Here is a 22,285-nt window from a genome sequence, read left to right as displayed (position 1 = left end):
AACTTGTGACCGTTGTTTCTAGTCACTCCTGATAGTGCTCGGGGGAACAGGGACTCCCCCAATGCCTGCTGGTCCCCCTGACTAGTTTGTACATGGCCACTAGATCCCCCCTCAGCCTTCTTTTGTGGAGGCTGAACAGGTTCAGGTCCCGTAGCCTCTCCTCGTAGGGCCTGCCCTGCTGCCCCCGATCATGCGAGTGGCTCTCCTCTGGACCCTTTCCATGTTGTCCACGGCCTCTTGAAGTGTGGCACCCAGAACTGGACGCAGTACTCCAGCTGCGGCCTGACCAGTGCCCGCATAGTGGGGGAGGATCACCTCCTTGGACCTGCTCAAGATGCATCTGTGGATGTATGACAAGTTGTGGTTGGCCTTCCTGACTGCATCCCCACACTGGCGGCCTATGTTCATTTTGGCATTAATAATGACTCCAAGATTCTTTTCTGCCTCTGCACTGATGAGAATGTCATATATCTTGACTTCAAAAAAGCCTTCGTTCTGGTATTCCATGATCACCTCTTGGCAAAATTGGCCAATTGTGGCCTTGGGTCCACCATGATCCGCTGGCTGGGGAATTGGCTCCGTGGTTGGCCCCAGAGGGTGGTAATTGATGGAAGTCAGTCGTCATAGTGCCCTGTGACCAGTGGGGTCCCCCAAGGCTCTGTCCTTGGACCCATATCGTTCAACATCTTCATTAATGATGTGGACATCGGAGTCAGAAGTGGACTGGCCAAGTTCACCGATGACAACAAACTTTGGGGCAAAGCATCCACACCAGAAGACAGGTGGGTGATCCAGGCTGACCTGGACAAGCTCAGGAAATGGGTGGATGAGAACCTGATGGTGTTTAACACTGAAAGATGGAAGGTTCTTCACCTTGGGAGGAAAAACCTGCAGCATCCTTATAGGCTCGGCAGTGCTACGCTGGTTAGCACTACAGAAGAAAGAGACTTGGGGGTCATCATTGACTACAAGATGAACATGAACCTACAATGTGATGCTGCGGCTAATAAGTGACCAAAACGCTGGCTTGCATCCATAGATGCTTCTCAAGCAAATCCCGGGACGTCATTCTCCCCTTGTACTCGGCCTTGGTGAGGCCGCAGCTGGAGTACTGCATCCAGTTTGGGGTTCCACAATTCAAAAAGGATGTGGAGAAGCTTGAGAGAGTCCAGAGAAGAGCCACGCTCATGATCAGAGGTCAGGAAAACAGACCTTACAATGACAGGCTGAGAGTCATGGGGCTCTTCAGCGTGGACTAGCACAGGCTCAGGGGTGATCTGATGGCCACCTATAAGTTTATCGGGGTGACCACCAGTATCTGAGGGAATGTTTGTTCACCAGAGCACCCCAAGGGATGACGAGGTTGAACGGTTATAAACTCCTGCAAGACCATTTCAGGTGGACGTAAGGAAGAATTTCTTTACTGTCCGAGTCCCCAAGGTCTGGAACAGCCTGCCATCGGAGGTGGTTCAAGCACCTACATTGAACACCTTCAATAGGAAATTGGATGATTATCTTGCTGGGATCGTATGACCCCTGCTGACTTCCTGCCCCTGGGGCAGGGGGCTGGACTAGATGATCTTCTGAGGTCCCTTCCAGGCCTAATGTCTATGAAATCTATGAGGAAGAGAGTTCCCCAGCCTGTAGGTATGCTGCTGGTTCTTCTTCCCCAGGTGCAGTACCTTGCACTTGGCAGTGTTGAAGCCCATCCTGTTCTCATCTGCCCACCCCTGTAACTTTTCTAGGTCTGATTGTAGCTTATTCCTCCCTTCTAGAGTGCCCACTTCCCCCTGCATCTTAGTGTCATCTGTGAATTTGGACAGGGTACTTTTTACCCCCTCATCCAAGTCACTGATGAAGATGTTGAACAGTGCAGGCCTGAGGTCCAAGCCCTGGGGGACCCCACTGCCCACATCCCTCCAGGTCGAATAGGGCCCATCCACCATCACTCTCTAGATGCAGCCCTCCACCCAGTTAGTGACCCATTTGACTGTGTAGGTGTCGAGGCCACAGTTCCCTAGTTTTTTAATGAGAACTGGGTGGGAGACCATGTCGAAGGCCTTCCTAAAGTCCAGAAACTACGTCCACTGCTACCCCTGTGTCTAAGGATTTTGTGACCTGGTCATAGAAGGCCACCAGGTTGGTTTGACAGGACTTGCCTGAAATGAACCCGTGTTGGTTGTCCTAAGCATAATCTCCCCTGCTGGCCCCTTGCCAGGATAATTCTCTCAAAAAGCTTCCCCAGGATTGAGGTAAGAACAACTGGCCTAATAGTTTCCTGGGTTCTCCTTCCACCCTTTTTTGAAAATGGGAACCACATTGGCCCTATTCCAGTCCTCTGGCACCACACTAGAATACCACGATTGCTCGTAACGCTGTGCCAGGGGTCCTGCAATGGCCTCTGCTAATTCTCTCAGCGCTCTGGGGTGGAGATCATCAGGAACAGCTGATTTAAATACGTCCAGTCCCTCCAGAAGTTCCCTGACTAGATCCTCACTGACCCTAGGCCTGGGTGCGCCTCTCCTGGAGCCTATGGGGGTCCCAGTAAGGGTGCTGATCCAGTCCCTGTCCAGGAAAATGGAGGCAAAGAAATTTTTAAATAGGTTAGATTGTTGCTTCAAACCGTATAGGACAGAGTGGCCTGAAGTTACACTCCAGGGAATTACAAAATTATGCACCTGTGTAATTTTGCACATAAAATGTATAACTACACAAAATCATGTAATATCGAGTATTTCTGTGGAGTGGCTGGTGAGTGGGAAGAAAAGCCCCTGGCTGCAGGGTGGAGGGTAGGTATAGGGGGGTGTGTGGGCCCGCTTGCTGCATGCCCCACACCCTACGCTGCACAGTTCCCACCACGGTGGCAGCAGCAGCAGGTGGCAGGTCCATGGGGTGTTCCTGGCCAAGGCATAGTCCCCAGCGGTGTGTGGCTGTTGTGAATACTGGGGGCTGCGTGTGACTCCTGCCTGCAGTGCTACGAGCCTCACGTTCTGGCATGGAGCAAGCATGGTCTGGCTTGAAGGTGCATGCCAGCAGGCCAGGTTGGGTTGCTCCATTCAGCCCCTGGGATTTGCCAGAGCCATGTGGCACCATGGGGCTCTGCCTGCAGCAGCCAGGAGTGTCCCAGGGGTTGTGCGCAGAGGGTGAGGCATGTGGCACATGGTGACTGTGTATGGGTGGGGCATGTGTGACAGTGGGTGCTGTGCTGGGGGTGCGTGTGGTGTCGGGACTGTATGTGGGGGCATGTTCCTTTGGGGCTCTGCTGGAGGGGGTGTGTGTGGTGTGTACGTGCCCCCCACAAACCCCCCACGCATCCACCCACAAACCCCACACATACTCTCATCCTTTCACAACCCACTTCTCACACTTCCACACACCCCAGCCCCCCAACTACACCCCCCACGCGCAAGTAACTGCATATATTTCTAAAGAAGGTTGAAATAGTGTTATATTTCATTTAATTTGTGAACAAAATAAAAGTAATTAATTGCTTATAATCTTGAATTTTTCTGTGCATAATTGCCTGGGGTGTATGAAGTTGCTGTTTTCCTCCATTCCTGAATGCTATGGAGCTAGAATTGTAGTCTAATGCAGGGGTGGGCAAAATGCGGCCTGAGGGCTGGATGTGGCCCCCAGTACATTTCATCTGACCCGCGGGACCCCTAAAAAATTTAGAAAATTAATATTAATCTGCCTCTGGCTGCCTGTCATGCGGCCCCCAATGGCTTGCCAAAGTTCAGTAAGCGGCCCTCTGCCCAAAATAATTGTCCACCCCTGGTCTAATGCAGCCGGTCTTGCCCCCTCCCACTCCCCATCTAGAGCCCCTGATCTGAGTGGCAGCAAGAGCTACTGAGAGTGATTTCTTCACCCTCTGATTCACTCACTGGGTGAAGTGTTGAGCAGGGTGGACTGTAAGACAGGATTTTTCTATTTGGGAAACAATGCGGGGAGTAACTATAAAGGAGTTACTTGATGTCTGTCAGGCTAGAGCCCTGGATATGACTGGATTGTAACTGGTTAGAAATTCACCTCTGGATTGGATTGAGGTATGGAAGAAAGTGGATTTGCGAACTAGATACAGAAACCTTTTGAGTGACCCATAGAACTCTGATTGGGATATAATGTTGATGTCCCATTATGATGGTCTCCTAAATGGCCCCAGGAATTGGCTCTTTCTTTCATTAACTCTTTTCTCCCCATCCCCTAGAGTCCTTGCATCCCCTCCCTTCAACTAGGATTATAGTAATAAAATTTTCATAGATTTCATAGACATTAGGGCAGGAAGGGACCTTGGAAGATCATTGAGTCCAGTCCCCCGCCCAAAGAATACATTTCTATTTTCAAATATAGGGAAAAGGGCGCCAGGATGGCTCAGGAGGATTAGTCTCCAGGTACAAACAGGTCACTGGGTTGAATCTAGTCTAGTCGATAACAGTCTTAGCAGGTGTTAAATGAGCCAGTGCCCCCTAGCTCAGCATTAACACAGCACTTATAGACCCATGAGGCCAATGCCTAGAACATAACTCAGACGAAGTTGGCTCTAATGCCCAAAACTTAATCCACCACTGAGAACTGGTAATAACTAGTACCCTTGCAGAAGTTCCAGGGGAGAAACAAAGGAGAAAGAGAAGTCATTCAGGAGAATTTGACCACTTGTTTTTTTCCTCCAAGCCATTAAGGAAACCCAGAACAATTCATTTAGAGCGCATGATCTGCATAGTAATACACTCTGTACGCTAACAAAGCAGAGCTGTACCTGCTCTCTTGTGGCACTTAGAATTTATTGACATCCTCATTAAATTGAAACAAATTAAATAGACATACAAGAAGCAAATGCCTTAAGTCTCATAGATCTTATGCTCTCATAGTTTTAGAAGTTGTAAAATCACAAGGCAATATTAGGAGAGCTGATACTGACTCTAAAGCAGAGTTGTTAGTAATGGTGAAAAGTAGGGATAATCATTCCTGAAGCAGTCAAAGGACCTATCAAATAATATTATATTAGATGTCATTTATATCTGATTTAACTTGAATTTTCTATTTATGGTGAAAATGTGCAGATATTAAAATGCCCCTTGCTTATCTGTCTGCAGGTACTCGCTTTTACTTGCTGAGACAAAATATTTCTGGAAGTACCATCTCTGGAAGTGACAGTATCCAGAAATGACATTTCAATACCAACTTATTATCAATGCCAGAGTACTTGTTGACATGCTGTGGCAGAGTAGGAAGAGCTTCTGGAACTGGTGAAGGTTTTAAGGAGGAACTTTTATTTCTTGAGGTGAGTAACAAAGGGGGTAGCAGAATGCTTTGAGGCAAATCTTCACGAATACAGCTATCGAAAACTGGAGTTGATCTCTAGGGGCAGGACAAGAAAATGAAACAAACCTGTTTTTAAACAGGCATCTGAAACATTTTCAGTCAACAAGCAACATGAATCAGAATGCTCTTCTGGGGTAGTGGTTGGCATCGTGAAACAAATATCTGAAAAGAATGCATGCCAAATTCTCAGCTGGTGTAAAATGATTTCACTTCAAAGCTGATTAAAACACCAGAATCTGGCCCTAAATACTTGCCCGACAGTATTTTTTTTAAAATTTATTCTTAAGATTTCTTTGTCCGTTGCAGCCAAACTTTCTCAAGAAACTTGTAATTTTGGAAAAAAATGTTAATTGAAATATGATGCTACTCGGAGACTAGATTAATAATAAATTAGCCATCCTTCCTCCACATCAGAAGAAATTAAGGATGAATGTTGAGACCAAAATCTATTTTATTCAAATTTGCTAATGCTGACTTAATAAACCATCAAACTAATTTGAATCTACTTTAGTGGAAATGTTTAACAGAGTATTTGTCATTTAATTTCTTTCTTGTTTTTAATATAGCATTTCTCAGTAACTGCAAATTAAAAATAATTGCAGCAGGAACAAAACTGAATTAAATTGTCTAATGATATCTTGTATTCTTCTAGGTTCAATGTAGTCTTTTGGGTTAGTACCGTGGAAGCTGGAAACAGAACTACTGTGCTCAAAATGGTTTATGGTGAATTTTTTCATAGACCTGGGAAAGATGAGGAACTTATTAACCTGAATGTGGGCGGCTTTAAGCAATCAGTTGATCAAAGTACTTTGCTCCGATTTCCCCATACCAGACTTGGGAAACTGCTCAAGTGCCATTCTGAAGAGGCTATACTGGAACTGTGCGATGACTACAGTGATGCAGACAAGGAATATTACTTTGATAGAAACCCTTCCTTATTTAGATATGTTTTGAATTTTTACTATACAGGTAAACTTCATGTGATGGAAGAACTTTGTGTCTTTTCCTTTTGCCAGGAAATAGAATATTGGGGGATAAATGAGCTATTTATTGATTCCTGCTGCAGCAATAGGTACCAAGAAAGGAAGGAAGAAGGTCCAGATAAGGAATGGGATCAGAAAAGCAATGATAGAAGTATGGACTCTTCCAGTGAAGAATCATCCATATTTGATAAAGAACTTGAGAAGTTTGATAACCTGTGTTTTGGTGAAATACGAAAGAAAATATGGGTCAGAATGGAAAATCCTGCATACTCCTTATCTGCCAAGTTAATTGCAATTTCCTCTCTGAGCGTAGTCCTAGCATCAATTATAGCCATGTGCATCCATAGCATGCCAGAGTTCCAAAGACTAGATGCCAATGAAAGAGAGATTGAAGACCCGGTTCTGGAAGCAGTGGAGATTGTATGTATCGTCTGGTTCACGGGTGAGTTAGTGGTAAGACTTATTGCAGCTCCAAGTCAAAAGAAATTCTGGAAAAATCCACTGAACATAATTGATTTTGTCTCTATTATTCCGTTTTATGCCACGTTGGCAGTGGACACAAAAGAAGAAGAAAGTGAAGATATTGAGAACATGGGGAAAGTGGTTCAAATCTTACGGCTAATGAGGATATTTCGCATCCTGAAACTGGCAAGGCACTCTGTAGGACTGCGGTCCTTAGGAGCCACTCTTAGGCACAGTTACCATGAAGTTGGACTTCTGCTTTTATTCCTGTCGGTTGGGATTTCTATTTTTTCAGTTCTTGTCTACTCTGTGGAAAAAGACGATGAAGAATCAGAATTGCACAGCATACCAGTGTGCTGGTGGTGGGCTACTATTAGCATGACCACTGTTGGCTATGGGGACACTTTCCCAGTCACCCTACCTGGAAAGCTTCTTGGCAGTGTCTGCATTATCTGTGGAATATTAGTAGTGGCTCTGCCAATCACCATCATTTTCAATAAGTTCTCCAAATATTATCAGAAACAAAAGGATATTGATGCAGACCAATGCAACAATGACCGTAAAGAGAAATGTAATGAGCTACCTTATTTTAACATTAGGGATATATATGCAAAAAAGATGCACTCCTTCATTTCTAGCCTTTCTTCAGTAGGAATTGTAGTCAACGATCAAGATTCAACAGACGCCTCCAGCATCCAAGATATTGAGGATGTTTATAACGCAACAGCTTTAGAGAATGGTACAGGAAAATGAGTTGAATCACTTTCTCTTCCTGTTATTTCTGTTTTCTAATAGTTGGTTAATGTGGATTTATAAACTTCAGTGAATTTGTGAAGAGCAGTTAATTCTCAGGGTACTTAAATCTCAGCCATATTTGGACATTCTTTGCTCAGAAGTTGTCACACAAGCTTCTTTGTTTAGATAAGGCTCTAAAATATGCCTCGTGTGGTATTTTAGATATTACATGGCTAGTATTATGCATTTTGGGAGGAAGGGGTAGGCAGCAGGCAGTTGATGTTGAATTCAACATTTGTTCCTGCATCAGAATAGGTTTCTGTAATTAACTGCTGTTCAGGTAACTGTATGTTACTAACCTGAAAGAAATAGGGCACAGATAAGTGAAGTTTCTACATGCAAGTATATTTACATTTTAAAAAGCCATTAAAAACATGTGAAGTATGTTTACTATGTATACATGGGAGTAGGAAGCTAATTTCCTAGTTCAGGATGATGAATGTATTGGTATGTCATGTTATTGCTCCATGGCAGGATAATATTTATGAATTTCCTTTATACGTCACAGCATATTTTAGATTTATAAGGGGAATCAATCAAGTTTTTGCCAGGGTTTTCCATTGCCCCGAACCTAGTGTACTCAGTTGCATCTATACTGAATGTGTACACACATTGTGTGAAAGATCTGTACTGCACTTCTAATAGCTTGCCTTATAGCCTACGCCCAGCACTGAACTGATACCCCAGGAGAGGCTTGGGGATATAATGTGCCTTTTAAGCACCTGTGCTATTATGATCCTGGGCTGTTCAGAAGCTAGGGAGGTATCCAGCATAGCATAGACAGCTCTGGAAGCCTACATTGGTGCCTTGCTGTCCAAAGCGCTGCCGTAAATTGTTGTCACATTATGAGTTGTCACCCTGCTCAGATATGCCCTCTCCCACCCAGCAACAAGGCTTGTGAGGGAGCTATGCAAGTGGCAGCCTTGTGGCAGTATTTCACTGTGCTTGGGGCAATCCTGCCCCAGTGGAATACAGGATTGCATGAAACTTCAGTTTATTAGCCTGTCATTAAGGAATTACAGTGGAGGTTAAATCAGGGCTCTACTGAAGTCAACGGGACTTTTTCCATTAATTCAAATGGGTTCATTATTTCACCCTATGGATCCGTTTTGGTGGTATTTTCACTTGGTTTCCCCTGCCTGTAAGTGACTTAATTAAATGTGGGGTTGTGGGAAATCAAGTCCACTGGCTTTGCTTTTTGGCTAAAGAAAAGCTCATGTTTCTTGTTTCTGCAGCAAACCTTGAAGCCTTTGTTCAATCTTTCACTCAGGCAGATGTTTGAGAAGTCAGTAATCCCTGAGGACTGAACAAAAAAAAGGAAAGCTTGATCATCTTCAGATTCTGCAAAGTTGGCTGGAGATGGTCTACTTTATTTGAACTGGTTTAGTTCAAATCCATATCAGGATTTGTGGAGTAGCAGATGAAGGCCAGCCAGGTGAAGAGCCAAAATGAGCTACTTTATTTTTTGCTGGTGCACAGATTTCTTGAAAATTGCCCTTCCCTAAAATAGTGAACCAGATGGGGCAGCAGAGTAGATCAACTCCTATATCCAGAGAGGAGGATTCCCTAATCTTTTGAACCTTTTGCATTAAGGCCTGACTACTCATGCTAATTGTGTGGAATTTGGAGAGAATCCTTTCAGCTGTGTATGGACTTTACAGGCTTTGGATCTTTCTTTATGTAGTGCCATACATGTACACAATACTTCACAAATAATTAAAAAGCCTAATTCTTCTCTTGGTGGCCAGAGGATTACCAAGAACATAACTTGGTCCTAATTACCAGTTTTATCAGGCAATTAGCATTCCAACGATGCTATGTTGTAAAGTACTATATTCATACATAGATGCATGTGCACACTTAATAGAAGCCATTCAGTATAACCTGACAGGATAGAAATTGCTCAGTGTCCAAAGAAGTCCTCTTTGTAACCTTCATATGAAAGCTTATCGCATTGTAGGTGAAGGAACTAGATTTAAAGTAGTGGAAAATGTCATGCAGCAAACTCAAGTGCTATTAGAACATTTCCTCGGTGAACTATAAGAAATACATGATAGATAGTTGGAAAAAAGTAGTTGAAAACAGTGTTCTTTGTTTTATGTATAAAGCACTATACAAGTACTACAGCTATTATGGCTTTTACATGTCAAACGTTAGCTTCAAGTGTTCAAGTGTAAGTTTGCAGTAAAAGGAAATAATGGAAAGTTCTTGGTTAGTGACATTCTTAAAATAGTGACAGGACAGTTTAACTGTTTGATTTCCTTTGAACTTTTTTTTCTTACACATGGATGGATCATGAAACAAAGCTCTGCATTTCCATAGATGTACTTCAGAAGATAGAATACGTATTTGTTCATGTGTTTCATATTATACATCTTTTTGTTTCTTGCACTGGACTCCTGAGCCATAGTTTGGGCTCCATTGCATCAATGCGAGTTTTGCCATTAACTTCAGTGGAGCCACCTGAAATTTGAAAAAAAAGATTTGACCTGTTTCTATGTACTCTGCTTGAGTACATGCAAAAACCCTGGGTTTACACAGGTATAAATGAGAACAAAATGGATCTTCCCCAAATCCATACCAACCTTCCCCATATTTTCAGGTTTCCATTGTGCTATAAGGCAGAGCTCTGCTATTTGCACCAAAGTCCTGAAACTACCTCTGGGCTTCATTAAGTGTCAGAACAGGACAAGGGAAATGTAGGACTCCTTGTCTTTCATGGAACCCAGGGGTTCCTCAGTCATATCCCTTAAGAGAGACGCTGGGGCTTCCTTCTGTTAGTAAAATATAGTGAAGGTGCTGTGTCTCAAAGGGTTTATTTCTTGCGTAATGAGACTCTTCCTTCTGCATGGTCTTGACAGACAAATGTGCACCATCGTTACTAACAGAAGACGCATCATATTTATTCTTTGCTTTCCTTCTGTATTTCCACATCACACCATTTTCTTTTTCAAGACGTTGCTGAAATTGTATCTGTATGTGTTCAGCTACTATATTTCAGATGCCAAAATACATGAGAAAGCATTGTTAGGATGTACATTCCATTTTGTCTGGGAGAAATTTGTTTCTCTTTATACAAAACAGTTCCTTAGCAGTTATTAATTTCTTTGTCTTGCTTTTAAGAGTTCTTCTTTTGATACCCGGCACAGAACATTGTTATATAAGACTATCTGTCTTTGCAAAATTACACTCTTGTTTAGTATAAATATACCATCCCAGTGTTCTTTCCTTTCTAACTTGAATGCTTACCAAGCAGAGTGATGGGAGGGAATTTTCTCAATTCCCTTATCCTAACACTTGCTTTCTTCCCCTTCCCTGACTAGTGCTTCTTGTCACCTCTTGCTGCCTATCTTTGGTTTCTTTTGACGCAGCCACAAGTTTGCTCCTGTCCCAGAAAGGCTTCAGCTTGAGACTGGAGTCACAAGTTTCATTCAGCTACTGGGCAGCAGACACAAAATAGCTGAGAGATTATTGATTTGTAATCTTGCCATACATTTAATCTGTGTTTAATGCTTTTAAGTGTTGTACTTACAGTAAGAAAAGTCAGAATACAAGTAAGAAAGACTATCTGAGAGTAAGCGTGAGCCTAATAAGTGGTGCATCCTGGTCACCTTAGATTTGTAAATAAATAAAATTCTACTTACTGGTAAGCTGGAAATAGTTGATAGACGCCATTCATTTCCATTTAGCAGAAAGCCAACTCCATAGCGATTTTCATCTGAACTGATTACTGTCAGGGCTTGCAAAGAACGCTAGTGGGGTTTATCTGGTAAAAGCGCTCACAGTGCTAAGAACTCCTGACATGATGCTAATGCATTTATTCATTTCTTCTTGTTCTGTAACACTAGAGTAAGTGACAGAAACCTGCTACACCTTGGAGAGATTCCCTAATATTCTTTGATTAACTGACAGTATTTGTGAACCTATTATTGTCTCTTCACACACAAAAAAAGACATTTCTAAAACAAAACCAACATAAGTACATCCTGAATTTGCAGCTTGGGCTGTGATACCAATGACTGTATCACAGTCCATAAATATCGTTGTCTAGTGCATTTTAGCCCCCGCCACACTGCTGATGCATACATTTCCTAAATGTTTATGCCTTGTCAATCAAGATGAAGCTGGTGGTCAGGAAAAATCTCATTGTTTTCCTGTTTTGCATTCATTGCAATGCTGTGTTATCTATCTATAAGTGCAGAAAAACATGATTAGTAGAGAGGCCTGGAACAGATCACTTTAATATTTTGTATTTATTTAGGCTAGGCTGTGCTCTTGATTGTATGCTTACCCAGGGGATTAGGAGGGTAATAGGAGCCAGCCTATGCCTCTAAATGGATTACCAGGGCTTGGGTCCAAGCTGAGTTCTTGCTTGCTTTCTCTTTGAGCAGCGAGTTGGTCAGCCCAACTGGCATGGTACAGAAAGTAGCAGTAATTCATGTCGGTATAGGCTAATAGTACCCTATTATCACCCTGTTTGCAAAAAGAGAGTAATGAGGTGTGATATGCCTGTGGTAGGGTAGCTACCAATTACCACAGATTATGGATTCTCATTCATTAAGGCACAACTTTGTCTTAATTATTTATCCCATTTATAACGATGTCTGGGGGCCTGTTGTATGCCCTGGGCATAAATTGAGCTACACAGTCCAAAGGACTTTCTATACATTTTATGAATTTCCATCAAACCTTTCTATCCACTTACTCTGGAAAAAAATGAGACAGCCTTGCACCATGCACGCATAGCTAATAATAAACCTGGACTTTTGCAGGCTGAGGTGGGAGTGCAGTCCAAAGTTGAGGACCCCTCATGGAAAACAGCATGCCTCTTTGTACCAAAGGGGATCCAGCTGATCTCAGCTGCTGCAAACTGGTGCCAGGAGGGAAGTGATCTGTTAGATTACAGCATCCCAACCTAGCTGGTGCTTTATGCATTAAAACCAACACTGTGAGCTCTACCTAGTGATTTATTGGAATCATTCTGCTTTGGCGAAGTTGTCCAGTAAAAGCCATTATCCTAAAAGTCCTTGCCTCTTGCATAATTCTTGGATCATCATGGCTACAACATCACTGTAATGCTGCTATTACTAATTGATTTCTAGGCCCAACTGAAGTTGCATTGCAACAGGCCAGCTTTTAATAGTGTCCTTTATAGCCTCTGGGAACACTATCATGTTGTAAATTAGCACCTGGTTTACATGCTAGAAATGTGTTGCCAGGCAAAAGCTGGACATGTGTTAACCATCTGCATGGGGAGGAATTTGTTATAGTGGCTCAATGTTGTATAACTAACCATAGTTCTACAAAGGGATATTTAGCCTGAATATCACAGAAAGTCATCCTAAGAGCTTATTAGAGTTATGAATAACTTCCCATTGAAGTCTGGTTTCCTGAGTAACTTAAAGCTGCATGTAATAATAAAGTATTGATGGGAATAATCCTGTATTTACAAAGAGGCATGCAAGGTTCTCAGATAGTTCTCTATCTAAAATTTTCATAAGTTCTTGGCTAAATGAAAATTACCTAAAATATTCTTGTTATGCTGTGTACCCATTAATAGAGGAAATGGCAATTTGTGGTCAAGCCTGAGTATCAGGCCTGTGAAGTTGGATGTTCTTGAGGAAAGAAAGGTGAGATGCAGAAGCAGAATTAAAATTCCTGCAGGCCATTATCCTGAGCCAGGGTGCCTCCACATGATTCACAGAGATTTCAAATAGGCATGCAAAAACAAATAGGAAGTGTCAAAAACATGCTGACCTGCTGTGGTCTTTCTGAGTTCTTTACAACAGAAGGATTTCGCTTTTATTTTTCCATAGTAAAAAAAAACAGTGAAAGCTAAGGGCTGGCATTTTCCGAGGGGTGTCTTTGGTCTAGCAGGGAGTCTTGCTTCTGATAAGACTGAAAACCACTGCTGAAGGTCATAAAAGTCCCAATGGGAGGTGAAGGGCAAGTGGCTGTGCATGGTTGCAAATCTGTGGGTTCACCCTTTCTGCCATTGCATAGGTGTGGGCATAGTGAATCCAGTTGTAGCTGGTATATGGGGTATAGAAACCTGTGAGATCCCTAAATCCTGTCCTTGGGCAATAGAGCTAAAATGTGACAGGATGGGGTGGGAATGATGGGAAGGATCAGGGCATTAAAGAAAAGCTTCCTGAGGTCTAGGACAGCATCAGCAAGTGTGATCAAAACAAACAGAAGCAAGGGAGTTGTCCATATATCAGATCCATAAGTTCAGTGTTTTGATCAGTGCTTTGCCACATGTGAATTTGCACCTAAATCAAAATGTTTTTAGTGAACCAGCTTGAGATTCTGAACTATTGTTGAATTAAACCCACTCTGTCCCTCTTGTATTTTAATTTGCAGATCCCGTATGTCCTGTTTTCTAACTGAGCTGCTCGGAAGCAGCTGATATACCCTGCTTCCACCTTGCCATAGTCTTTGAAGTTTTTTTTTAAACATTAAAAGTGAGGCTCAGAACCTCACGTCAATGCCCAGCAATACAGGATCCATTTAGCTCTTACCTCAGTTTCTTAGAGTATAGGAACTCACACTATGCTCGCTATTTTGTATGTGAACTACTGAAATGGTTCGGTGGTCCACGTAGTTTGACATCTTGTTTCTGACAGTGGCTAATACAGTGTGGTTTAGACAAGGGTGAATTTTTCTACCCCTGAACTGTGTACTACTGCACTGTAGAGAATATTTCATAAATTCATTTGACAATGGAGTTCTGCTTAGAAATGATACCATCTGGATGTTTTCCAAGCTAATATAATGACAGGTGCTATATGTGCTCACATACGTACCTACCTTCTTGTTTTGTTTTTTAGCCAACGAAGCACAAATTCTACCTGTCTGGATAGGGGAGATTCCACAAAACTGTGTAGTACATCTCTTAGTTTTAAAAGCTGGCTATAAACATTTAATAAACGGTTGCTAACAAGCATACAGAAGCTCAGTATAAAAAGGAGATTGAGCTGTTGGCTCAGCACAGCCTAGATTTGTAAGCCTGTTGGACATCTGACGAAGATGCTCCTTTTTTGTTTCCACCATGCATTTAAGGAGAATGTGGGGCCATTATCTTGTTTTTGGGACTCTGATTGGAAGTGCAAATATAAAGCTTTCTGATCATAGAATCATAGAAGTAGGGTTGGAAGGGACCATGTAGATCTTCAAGTCCGACCCCCTGTCTGGGCAGGAGAAAAACTGGGCTCAATTGACTCCAGCCAGGTAGGCATCCAGTCTCTTCTTAAAGATCCCCAGGGTAGGAGCCAGCACCACTTCCCTAGGAAGTTGGTTCCAGCTCCTTGCCACCCTGACTGTGAAGTACTTGCAGATGTCTAATCTAAACCTACTCTCCAATAATTTGTGTCCATTGTTCCTTGTCATGCCAGGGGCGCTAGGGGAAACAGTGTCTCCCTCAAACCCTTCTGGTCCCCCCTAGTGAGTTTATAGACGGTCACCAGGTCCCCCCTCAGCCTTCTCTTGTGAAGGCTGAACAGGTTCAGGTCCCGCAGTCTTTCGATGTAGGGTCTGCCCTGTTGTCCCCGGATCATGCGGGTGGCCCTCCTCTGATGAGATGGGAAGTAGGGAGAGTTGGGTTTTTACAAAAGTTAGTATTATATGTTTGCAAAAAATGTTGAAAGAAACATTTTTTTCCCATTTTACAACCAAAATAATTTATGAATGTTTTAAAACCATTTTTCATTAAGAAAACTATTTTTTGTTCCAACCATAGTTGGGAACGGAGAAGTATTGATGATATGGGGAACAGTCTGTTTACTGATAGGATTATATTGCAATGAATTTTATAATACTGTGCATTTTGGTTGCTGCTGTGGAAGCAAGGTGTTTTCATGCTAGTTTTTACGTTGGCTTACAAATCAAGAAGGAACACGGGACTGGAAGGGATCTTGTCGACCATAGAGTCCAGTTCTCTGTATTTCTCATGGAAAGATTAATGGGCAATTGAATCAGAAGGAAAAAATAGTAAGAGTCATAATTTAAACCCAGAGTGGTGTCATGTGTATTGTCATAGCCTTGCAGGACACAACTGATATTTTGCAGAGTTCTCGAGGAGCTGTGAAAGCCAGACCACTATCTTGGGGATAAATCTGCAGGGAAACATTTCAAACTTTTAACAGCTTCACTTTCAGTTGAACTATTTGGACCCTCACTCATAATGTAGACAATTTCCCAGCATTTTTTCCCAGTTTAATATAAACATTTTCAAGTTTGAAAAATGGTCCCAAAGTCTGCACTGTCTGAGTGCTGAGTTCAGGATTGTTCCCAGGGGCAGTGGAGGTGGACTGTCCTAGGTTCTTTAATGTGAAGCGATGGCTGTTTGATTTCATGCACCTGAGGAACGGATTGGCTTGTTTAAATCAACCATGACTGGAACATGCTTGAGTTTTGGTATTTTTAAATGCTGCAAGAATGTTTATGATGGATGCACGTATTACATGGTTTCAGGACCACAAAACTTAGAAACAGCTTATCCTTTTCCTGAAAAACACAAACAAGGAGTGAACCTTACTACCAAAAGCAAAAGATTATACTTAATATACATTAGTACATGATATCAGGGTAAGATACTGCTTTTCCTTAGCAGACCCAGTAGTGGCACATGGCAGCTAGCTAGATCCTGATGGAAGCTGCAGTAAATCTTTTTTTTGGCGTATCCTAGGCTCTCTCTATTAGCTGTCTCTGTGTCCAGTGCCAAATTGAGGCCATTATTGTGTATTGCACATTAGTAGCTGTATCTAGTGTCCTGAAAAGATGAAGCCTCTTTGAAATCTATACAGAATGTACTATTTCACTAGCAGCAGTACTTTTAATGAATTGTAACTTTTCAGCAAGCATGCAGTATCTTTGGAACTGTTTTAACTAAACTGGGCAGTCTTTCTGTGATTATGATGATTCACTGATTGGGAAGGACATGAGATCTGTAATTAGTGATTGTAAGTAAATCAGGAACTTGTAGCATGGATCTCCAAGAGATCTTACTAGCTCAGCATCAAGACTGGAAGTTGTGCTTTTATTACAAATATATTTAGGTAGACTTGCCTTCCAGATGCACTATGTAATTAATACTAAGTCAACCCAACAATGCCACTCAGTCTCCTGAGCAAGCAAGGGCACCTTTACAGATCTGAAAATGCCACCCCCACTTGGGAAGCTTTCTGTGATATGGCAGAACCAGCCTCTCACCTTGTGCAATTTCTTCCTAGTTAAAAACAAGGTTTTCTTGCCTAATCTTGCTGAAGTAACCTAAGGCCATGCTCCCACCCTGCAGATCATATTTAGCCACTCAATTTTTATATATAAGCATAATTTAACCATTATAAAATGTTTCCATTCCCAGAAACCAGCCCAAATGCTTTCCATGTTGCTGGAACAAAGGTAAACCTATCCCAGTAGCAGTGAAGATACCCATTTACTCTTTATTTCATAAAATTTGCTTCTTGTCTAAGCTCTTGCACTCAAAATTTAATTCCAACTCAGACTGCATTTTCAGAAGCAATGTGGATTTCATTCTACTGTAACTGGACTATTTTCTGGGTTAGTCCTGGCTGTGGGGAGATGGTTCTGGTTTGATTTAGATTGATTGAATCTTGTAGAACTTGTTTATTATGAATCCACAGCATAATGGGAAAAGGGAGTAAGAACTGCAGTTCTCTGGGTTCAGGAGCATGCATAGTTAATGCAAAAGATTCAGTCTGGAATTTGGTTTTCTTCTAGTTAGTTTTGGGGAGTAGTGTTTTCCATTTAGCCTTTTATGCTCGCTCATTAATAAAAGTCTGAGTCCTTTGATATTGTGATATGTTCTGCTAAGATGTTGTCGAAATGTAGTTGTTTAGCTTTAAAGAAATCTGGCACCAAAGATAGCCTCTGCTAATCTACCATTCTGGCATTCATACAGGAACTGCTGCATTATATGGGTGTGCAATGCATACAAAGTGGCTCTATTATAAATTGCATTGTGAGCACTAAGTTGTGATTGCAGATTTTTTTTGCCACGAAAGCTTTGAGCAAAATGTCTGAAGTTTCTATTTTCGCTAGCCTGCTTTTTGCATATTGTTGGCTGTTGAAAAGCTGCAGGTTAGTTAATATTTTAAAGAAATTCTGCTAATAATAATTAACACAGTGCAACTGGCTTTTGAAAACAAAGCCCTGCAGGGATTTAATTAATTGGCACAAGGGCAAAAAACATGGTTTAAAGAGCCAGGGTGAGATTTTGTTCTCTGATGTGGCACTGTTGCAAGAGGGCTGGAAGGCCAGGGGTAGTCAAGGATTCTCCTGTTTGGAGGGAATTCCTCGTGGGCGGAGAGCCAGCTAAGCAAACCGTTCTGGTATAGGGGAGTGTCAGGGTTGGAGGGGGAGGAGGGCAGTGCTGGCTGCAACATACTGCACTGGTGATATTTTAGTGGGGTGAGAGTCACTGTGGGGGAAGGGAGGCATTATGGACCAGTCAAGGAATTGCTGTAAAGCAGAAACGCAGCATGCTGGAATTGCAGGTACAGACCATGTACTCTACATGCCACAGAGCTATTGTATATTCTGGGGGTATGGACAAATGTACCGTTTACCCACTGTAAAAGGGGAGCAGGAACTGCTACACAGGAGCCTGCATCAGCTGTTATGACCTGTTGCAAATGCAAGATCCTGTAGCAATACAGGTGAGAGCAAAATCAATCTAACTTTGATCCTGAACAAAGCAGGGTTAAAATCAGAGGAGTTTTGGTACACGTGTATCACATCAGAATGACGTGGCAGTAACAGTTGCATCTCAACACCTTTTCATCCTTCAGTAGTGAAACAACCCTTCTTTGTTCCCTCCACCAAATCTAGGAGGTATTTGAGGATGGAGCAAAGGTATCTAGGGAGGAAGTGGGAGGAAGGTCAGTAGATCTGTAGACACTGTCTATTCCCCAGTGCAGAGCAAGGATGCAGAAGTAACAGGAGTTACTCTTTCCCAACTTTCATTTAAAATCAGTCACAAACTCTCTGAAGTTCCACAGATTTAATTTTTGACCTATGCTGTCCTGAAGCCCTTATGAGGGAGGGACTCCACCAGAGTAGTTGGATTGGGCTTCACTGGGGGGCATTTGCCAAGTCTTGGTGCTGCCTGTAATTATTTCACCTGACTCTAGGGCTAAATACAGACGATCAGAAAGCTCGAGCCTGAATCAGTTCAGTTTTCATTGGCCAGTCCAAGCTGTGTAAGTTGAACTGATAAGCAAGTGAACAGACAGTCACTTTGATTCTGGAAATGCAGCCACATGCCTGCAGTGAGCCAGGCCAGAAGGTGGTGGTGGTGGTGGGGACTAGAGCATGCCTCCCTGCTCTGCTGCAGCAGACAGCTTGGACCAAGAATAGTCTACCCACTGTATGTGGGGGTGGGGAGCAGGGAGTTGTGGGGGAGGTGGAAATCATCTTGGGATTTTGGGGTCTGAGAGTTAACTTGAATCTGGAGGGGATCTGGGAGAGAAGTTCAATAAACCAATTTAACCTAAATCAGTTAATTCTGATATTATATCCATCCAGATTATATTAAACCAGTTTTAGCCATTTTGAAAGTAGTTTGTGTGCACTGAACTTCTGTTGTGCTACAAATTTAAATTGGTTTTCAGTCACTTATTGACTGATGTATAATTTCTGTCCCTAACCTATTTGCTACTCTGCTGAGTGCTGTAGCGCATGGTGCCCTGATCTCACCTCTTCCTCAGGCACCAGCAATTGTGTTTTCAAGTTGTGGAACTCCTCTTGCTGTGGTTTTACCAGCAGAAACTTGTTAGGGCTCCAGATTCTTAATTCCAAGGGTACAGCTGGAGCAAGAAGTTGGTGAATGGTGCCTGGCGATGGGTGGCTGAGTGTGGGTGTCAGTCTGGGTGACTGGAGAAAGAAAGACTAATGCAGTAATGGGGTGAACTTCAGGGTTACTTGGAGAGGGAGGGAAGTTGGAGGGATGACTGAGGAGCAACAGAGGATGCTCCACTGCAAGGAGTCTGACTGTAGAAGGCCTTTGTTTGAAATCGTGTCCCAGACCTTACCATTCTGGCTGCAGTCCTGACTATCCTCCACTGTTATGGAAGGAAATCCTTACAAGAAAAAGAATTGCTTTCCTAGATGTAAATGTCTTCACTTGTGTCAAGTAATACTACCCCGAGCAAAGCCCTGAAGTCTTGCACTGGCAGGGGCAATAGGTCAGATCATCATCCTAGTATGTTTCTGACCTTTATGATCTTGTATCTGCTAGCATGTGAAAGAGCTTAATCAACCACAGAATTGTCTGCTTTCCCTTTTTATAGGCTTATAACAGCCTATATCCCCATGTAGTCCTAGCTGTTCTCTTACCCATTTAGTTGGTGGCAGAAGGGCGTGTATGTTCAACATTTGTAACTTTGCTCCCAGGGAGCTTTAAGTATCTTTAAAACATCAGGGACTTCCCCACGTGACTGGAACCTATGCTTAGGCAGCAAAGACATTTGAATTGTCTTTATTTTTATGTAGGTTGTTGTAAATGGAGAGACAGTTAGAAATACGTGAGACTTTTTCTGACTTAAATGAAAAGAAGAAAAGGGGGTTACAATGTGGAGGCAATAATACTATGGATGCCTTATTTTCTATAATTGCCCAAGTGATCTCTAGAAGACTAAATTGCCCTCCCCCTGCCCCCGGGAAAAAAACTCAAACCAACCAAACAAAACTTAAAAATGAGACAGGAAAAATTGCTTCCTGAGTATTTTCTGTATCCACCTTTGTGAAGATGAGACTACCTTTTTTTCTTGGCAAATGAGCTTATGAATAGATTGTTAATTAAGTAGTCAAAAATGTAGCTGAAAAAGGAGTTCAAGATCGGAATAAACTCACAGTGGAGAATACAAGTCACTTTAATCAGTCCTCTGACAGTTCCACATCTTAATTAAAGCACATCTTTGGCACTGTTAGTAGATGTGAAGGCATGTCAGTGCCAGGGGAGTGCACACCTAAGCTTTTTGCTATGGCCTGGAATGGTAGCACTATTACCCAAAAGTACTCGGGTCCAGTCCTGTTTCTGTTTACTAAGGCAAAAATTCTTGCTGACTCCTATGATAGTGAGACTGAATTCACAGGACCAGATTGAAGGTGAACAGATTGTAGCTATTCTGGGGTGGGGAGCACTTGTCTTGAAAACAAAGAGAGTTGGGCTCTGTTCTTGGCATGACTGCTGATTCTTTGTGTGACCTGAGCTACGAATTTCTCTTCTTGGTTTCCCATGCATCCTTTCTCTGTGTTCTCTATGGAGTTACTGCTCTGATGGTTTTAAAAGGTATCTCAACAACGTCTTTGTACATTGCCTACCACAGTGGAGCCCTGATGGGCTAGAAAGTGATGAATCACCTACAAGTTATAACCTGGATATCAGGGATGTTGGTAGTGCTGTTAACTGTGTGAACTGAAGCAGTATAGAGGGCTTGGGAGGAAAGATTATAAATTTAAGTTTAGTCAAGTAGTGTAAGATGACAGTGAGCCACTCGTGATGAAATGTCTAAAGAAAAAAATGTGAAAGATGAGAATTATTAGCGTTAGCAAGAAAATCACCATCCCATGCTATGCTGTCATAGTTATTGACTATAGAGGTGGGCAAGTAATAGATTTTGGTTGCTGAACCTACATATTGGGCGGGGGAAATGTTGGATTAACTTAACATTTAACTCAACCCAAACTTAAAATGAGTTGTGAGTGCATTGTAGATAGATCTCCCTCCAATCAGTAATGATTTGGCACTAGATTCTTGCTCACCAATTACAAAAATGGACAGGGAAGCTCAGGAGACAGATGATAACTAAGTATTTTTCCTGTGGTGGCTACCTGTACTGATTCTCTATTAGCTGACATTGTTGTAGCTTCAAAGACTTTCATGAAGATTTGCCCAATCAGGCCTCAATCAGGGTCTCATCATGCCATGTCTGCATGTGTGACAAAAGGCATTTCATACTGGAAGGAGCTTATGGTTTCAGTGTATGGTGAAAAACAGTGGATGAATAATGAGATGCAGCCTAGTATACTTAGATGACTGGGTTGCTCAGGTTAGTTCAGGACAGTAAGGCTGCTTAATGGCCCACTTGGAATTCATTTTCTACCTTTTTGGTGGATTTTTAACAGCACACTTGTAACTGGGATAATACATTCTCTCATCTAAGAAATAGGCCGTGATAGTTCTGATACTGAAATGATTGGCAGATATTCCCAGTATGGGTAATAGCCATGGAAGCTTCCTCATGGCAGATGACTGCTGCATCTTAAATCATGGCATGAAGGAACCACATGATAGAGAAACTGAGGAGTGAATATCATTGCTCAGACTAGGACTTTTGTTCACAGGGAACAACATGGAAATCACCTTTCTCCTGAACGTCTCTGTCCAAAAACCTAGTGCCAAACAGTTACTGATTGGAGGAAGATCTGTCTGCAATGCACTCACAAATTATTGTAAGTTTGGGTTGATTATGATACTGAGCTACCAGTTAATCACATCTTAAGTGTAATGTCTGTCAGGGGCCCTAGCAACTTGATGGGGGGAGTGTTAATTGAGATCCTGTGGAGCAATATTGTAACTGAAAAGGTGTATCAGTCCAGTTAGTGAGTGCTGCTGCTTGTTTCTGGATCTTATTAAGCATTTTTCTTTCTGTATACCTGTGGGCTACTTGCCATATTAAGGGCACTATCTGCAACAACTT

At 42.4% G+C, this 22,285-nt stretch overlaps 1 protein-coding gene across 12 annotated transcripts in view; it reads left to right on the top strand.

The window, feature by feature from the left end:
* KCNS3 (potassium voltage-gated channel modifier subfamily S member 3) overlaps window positions 1-22,285 on the top strand; it is a 62,734-nt gene that overhangs the window by 27,266 nt on the left and 13,183 nt on the right. For 6 of the 12 annotated variants that reach the window (XR_016440060.1, XM_090031812.1, XM_090031818.1 and 3 more), the window contains 2 exons: window positions 5,094-5,281; window positions 5,975-7,506. The exons of 3 other annotated variants lie outside the window; for them this stretch is intronic. Coding sequence is in view for 6 of the 9 variants with exons in the window: in XM_090031812.1 (XP_089887938.1) it covers window positions 6,036-7,506 (1,471 nt within the window). In the remaining 3 variants the exon portion in view is untranslated. Of the gene's footprint in view, window positions 1-5,093; window positions 5,282-5,974; window positions 7,521-8,656; window positions 8,998-22,285 lie in introns of those variants that run through there. 3 more of the 12 variants (XM_090031825.1, XR_016440067.1, XR_016440071.1) reach the window with 3 other exon arrangements.

This window comes from Crocodylus siamensis, chromosome 1, assembly GCF_052110815.1.
Source record: "Crocodylus siamensis isolate JL-2025a chromosome 1, ASM5211081v1, whole genome shotgun sequence".
Taxonomy (NCBI): domain Eukaryota; kingdom Metazoa; phylum Chordata; order Crocodylia; family Crocodylidae; genus Crocodylus; species Crocodylus siamensis.
Note: the sequence above shows the minus strand (reverse complement) of the source record. Positions and strands in the feature narration are given on the sequence as shown.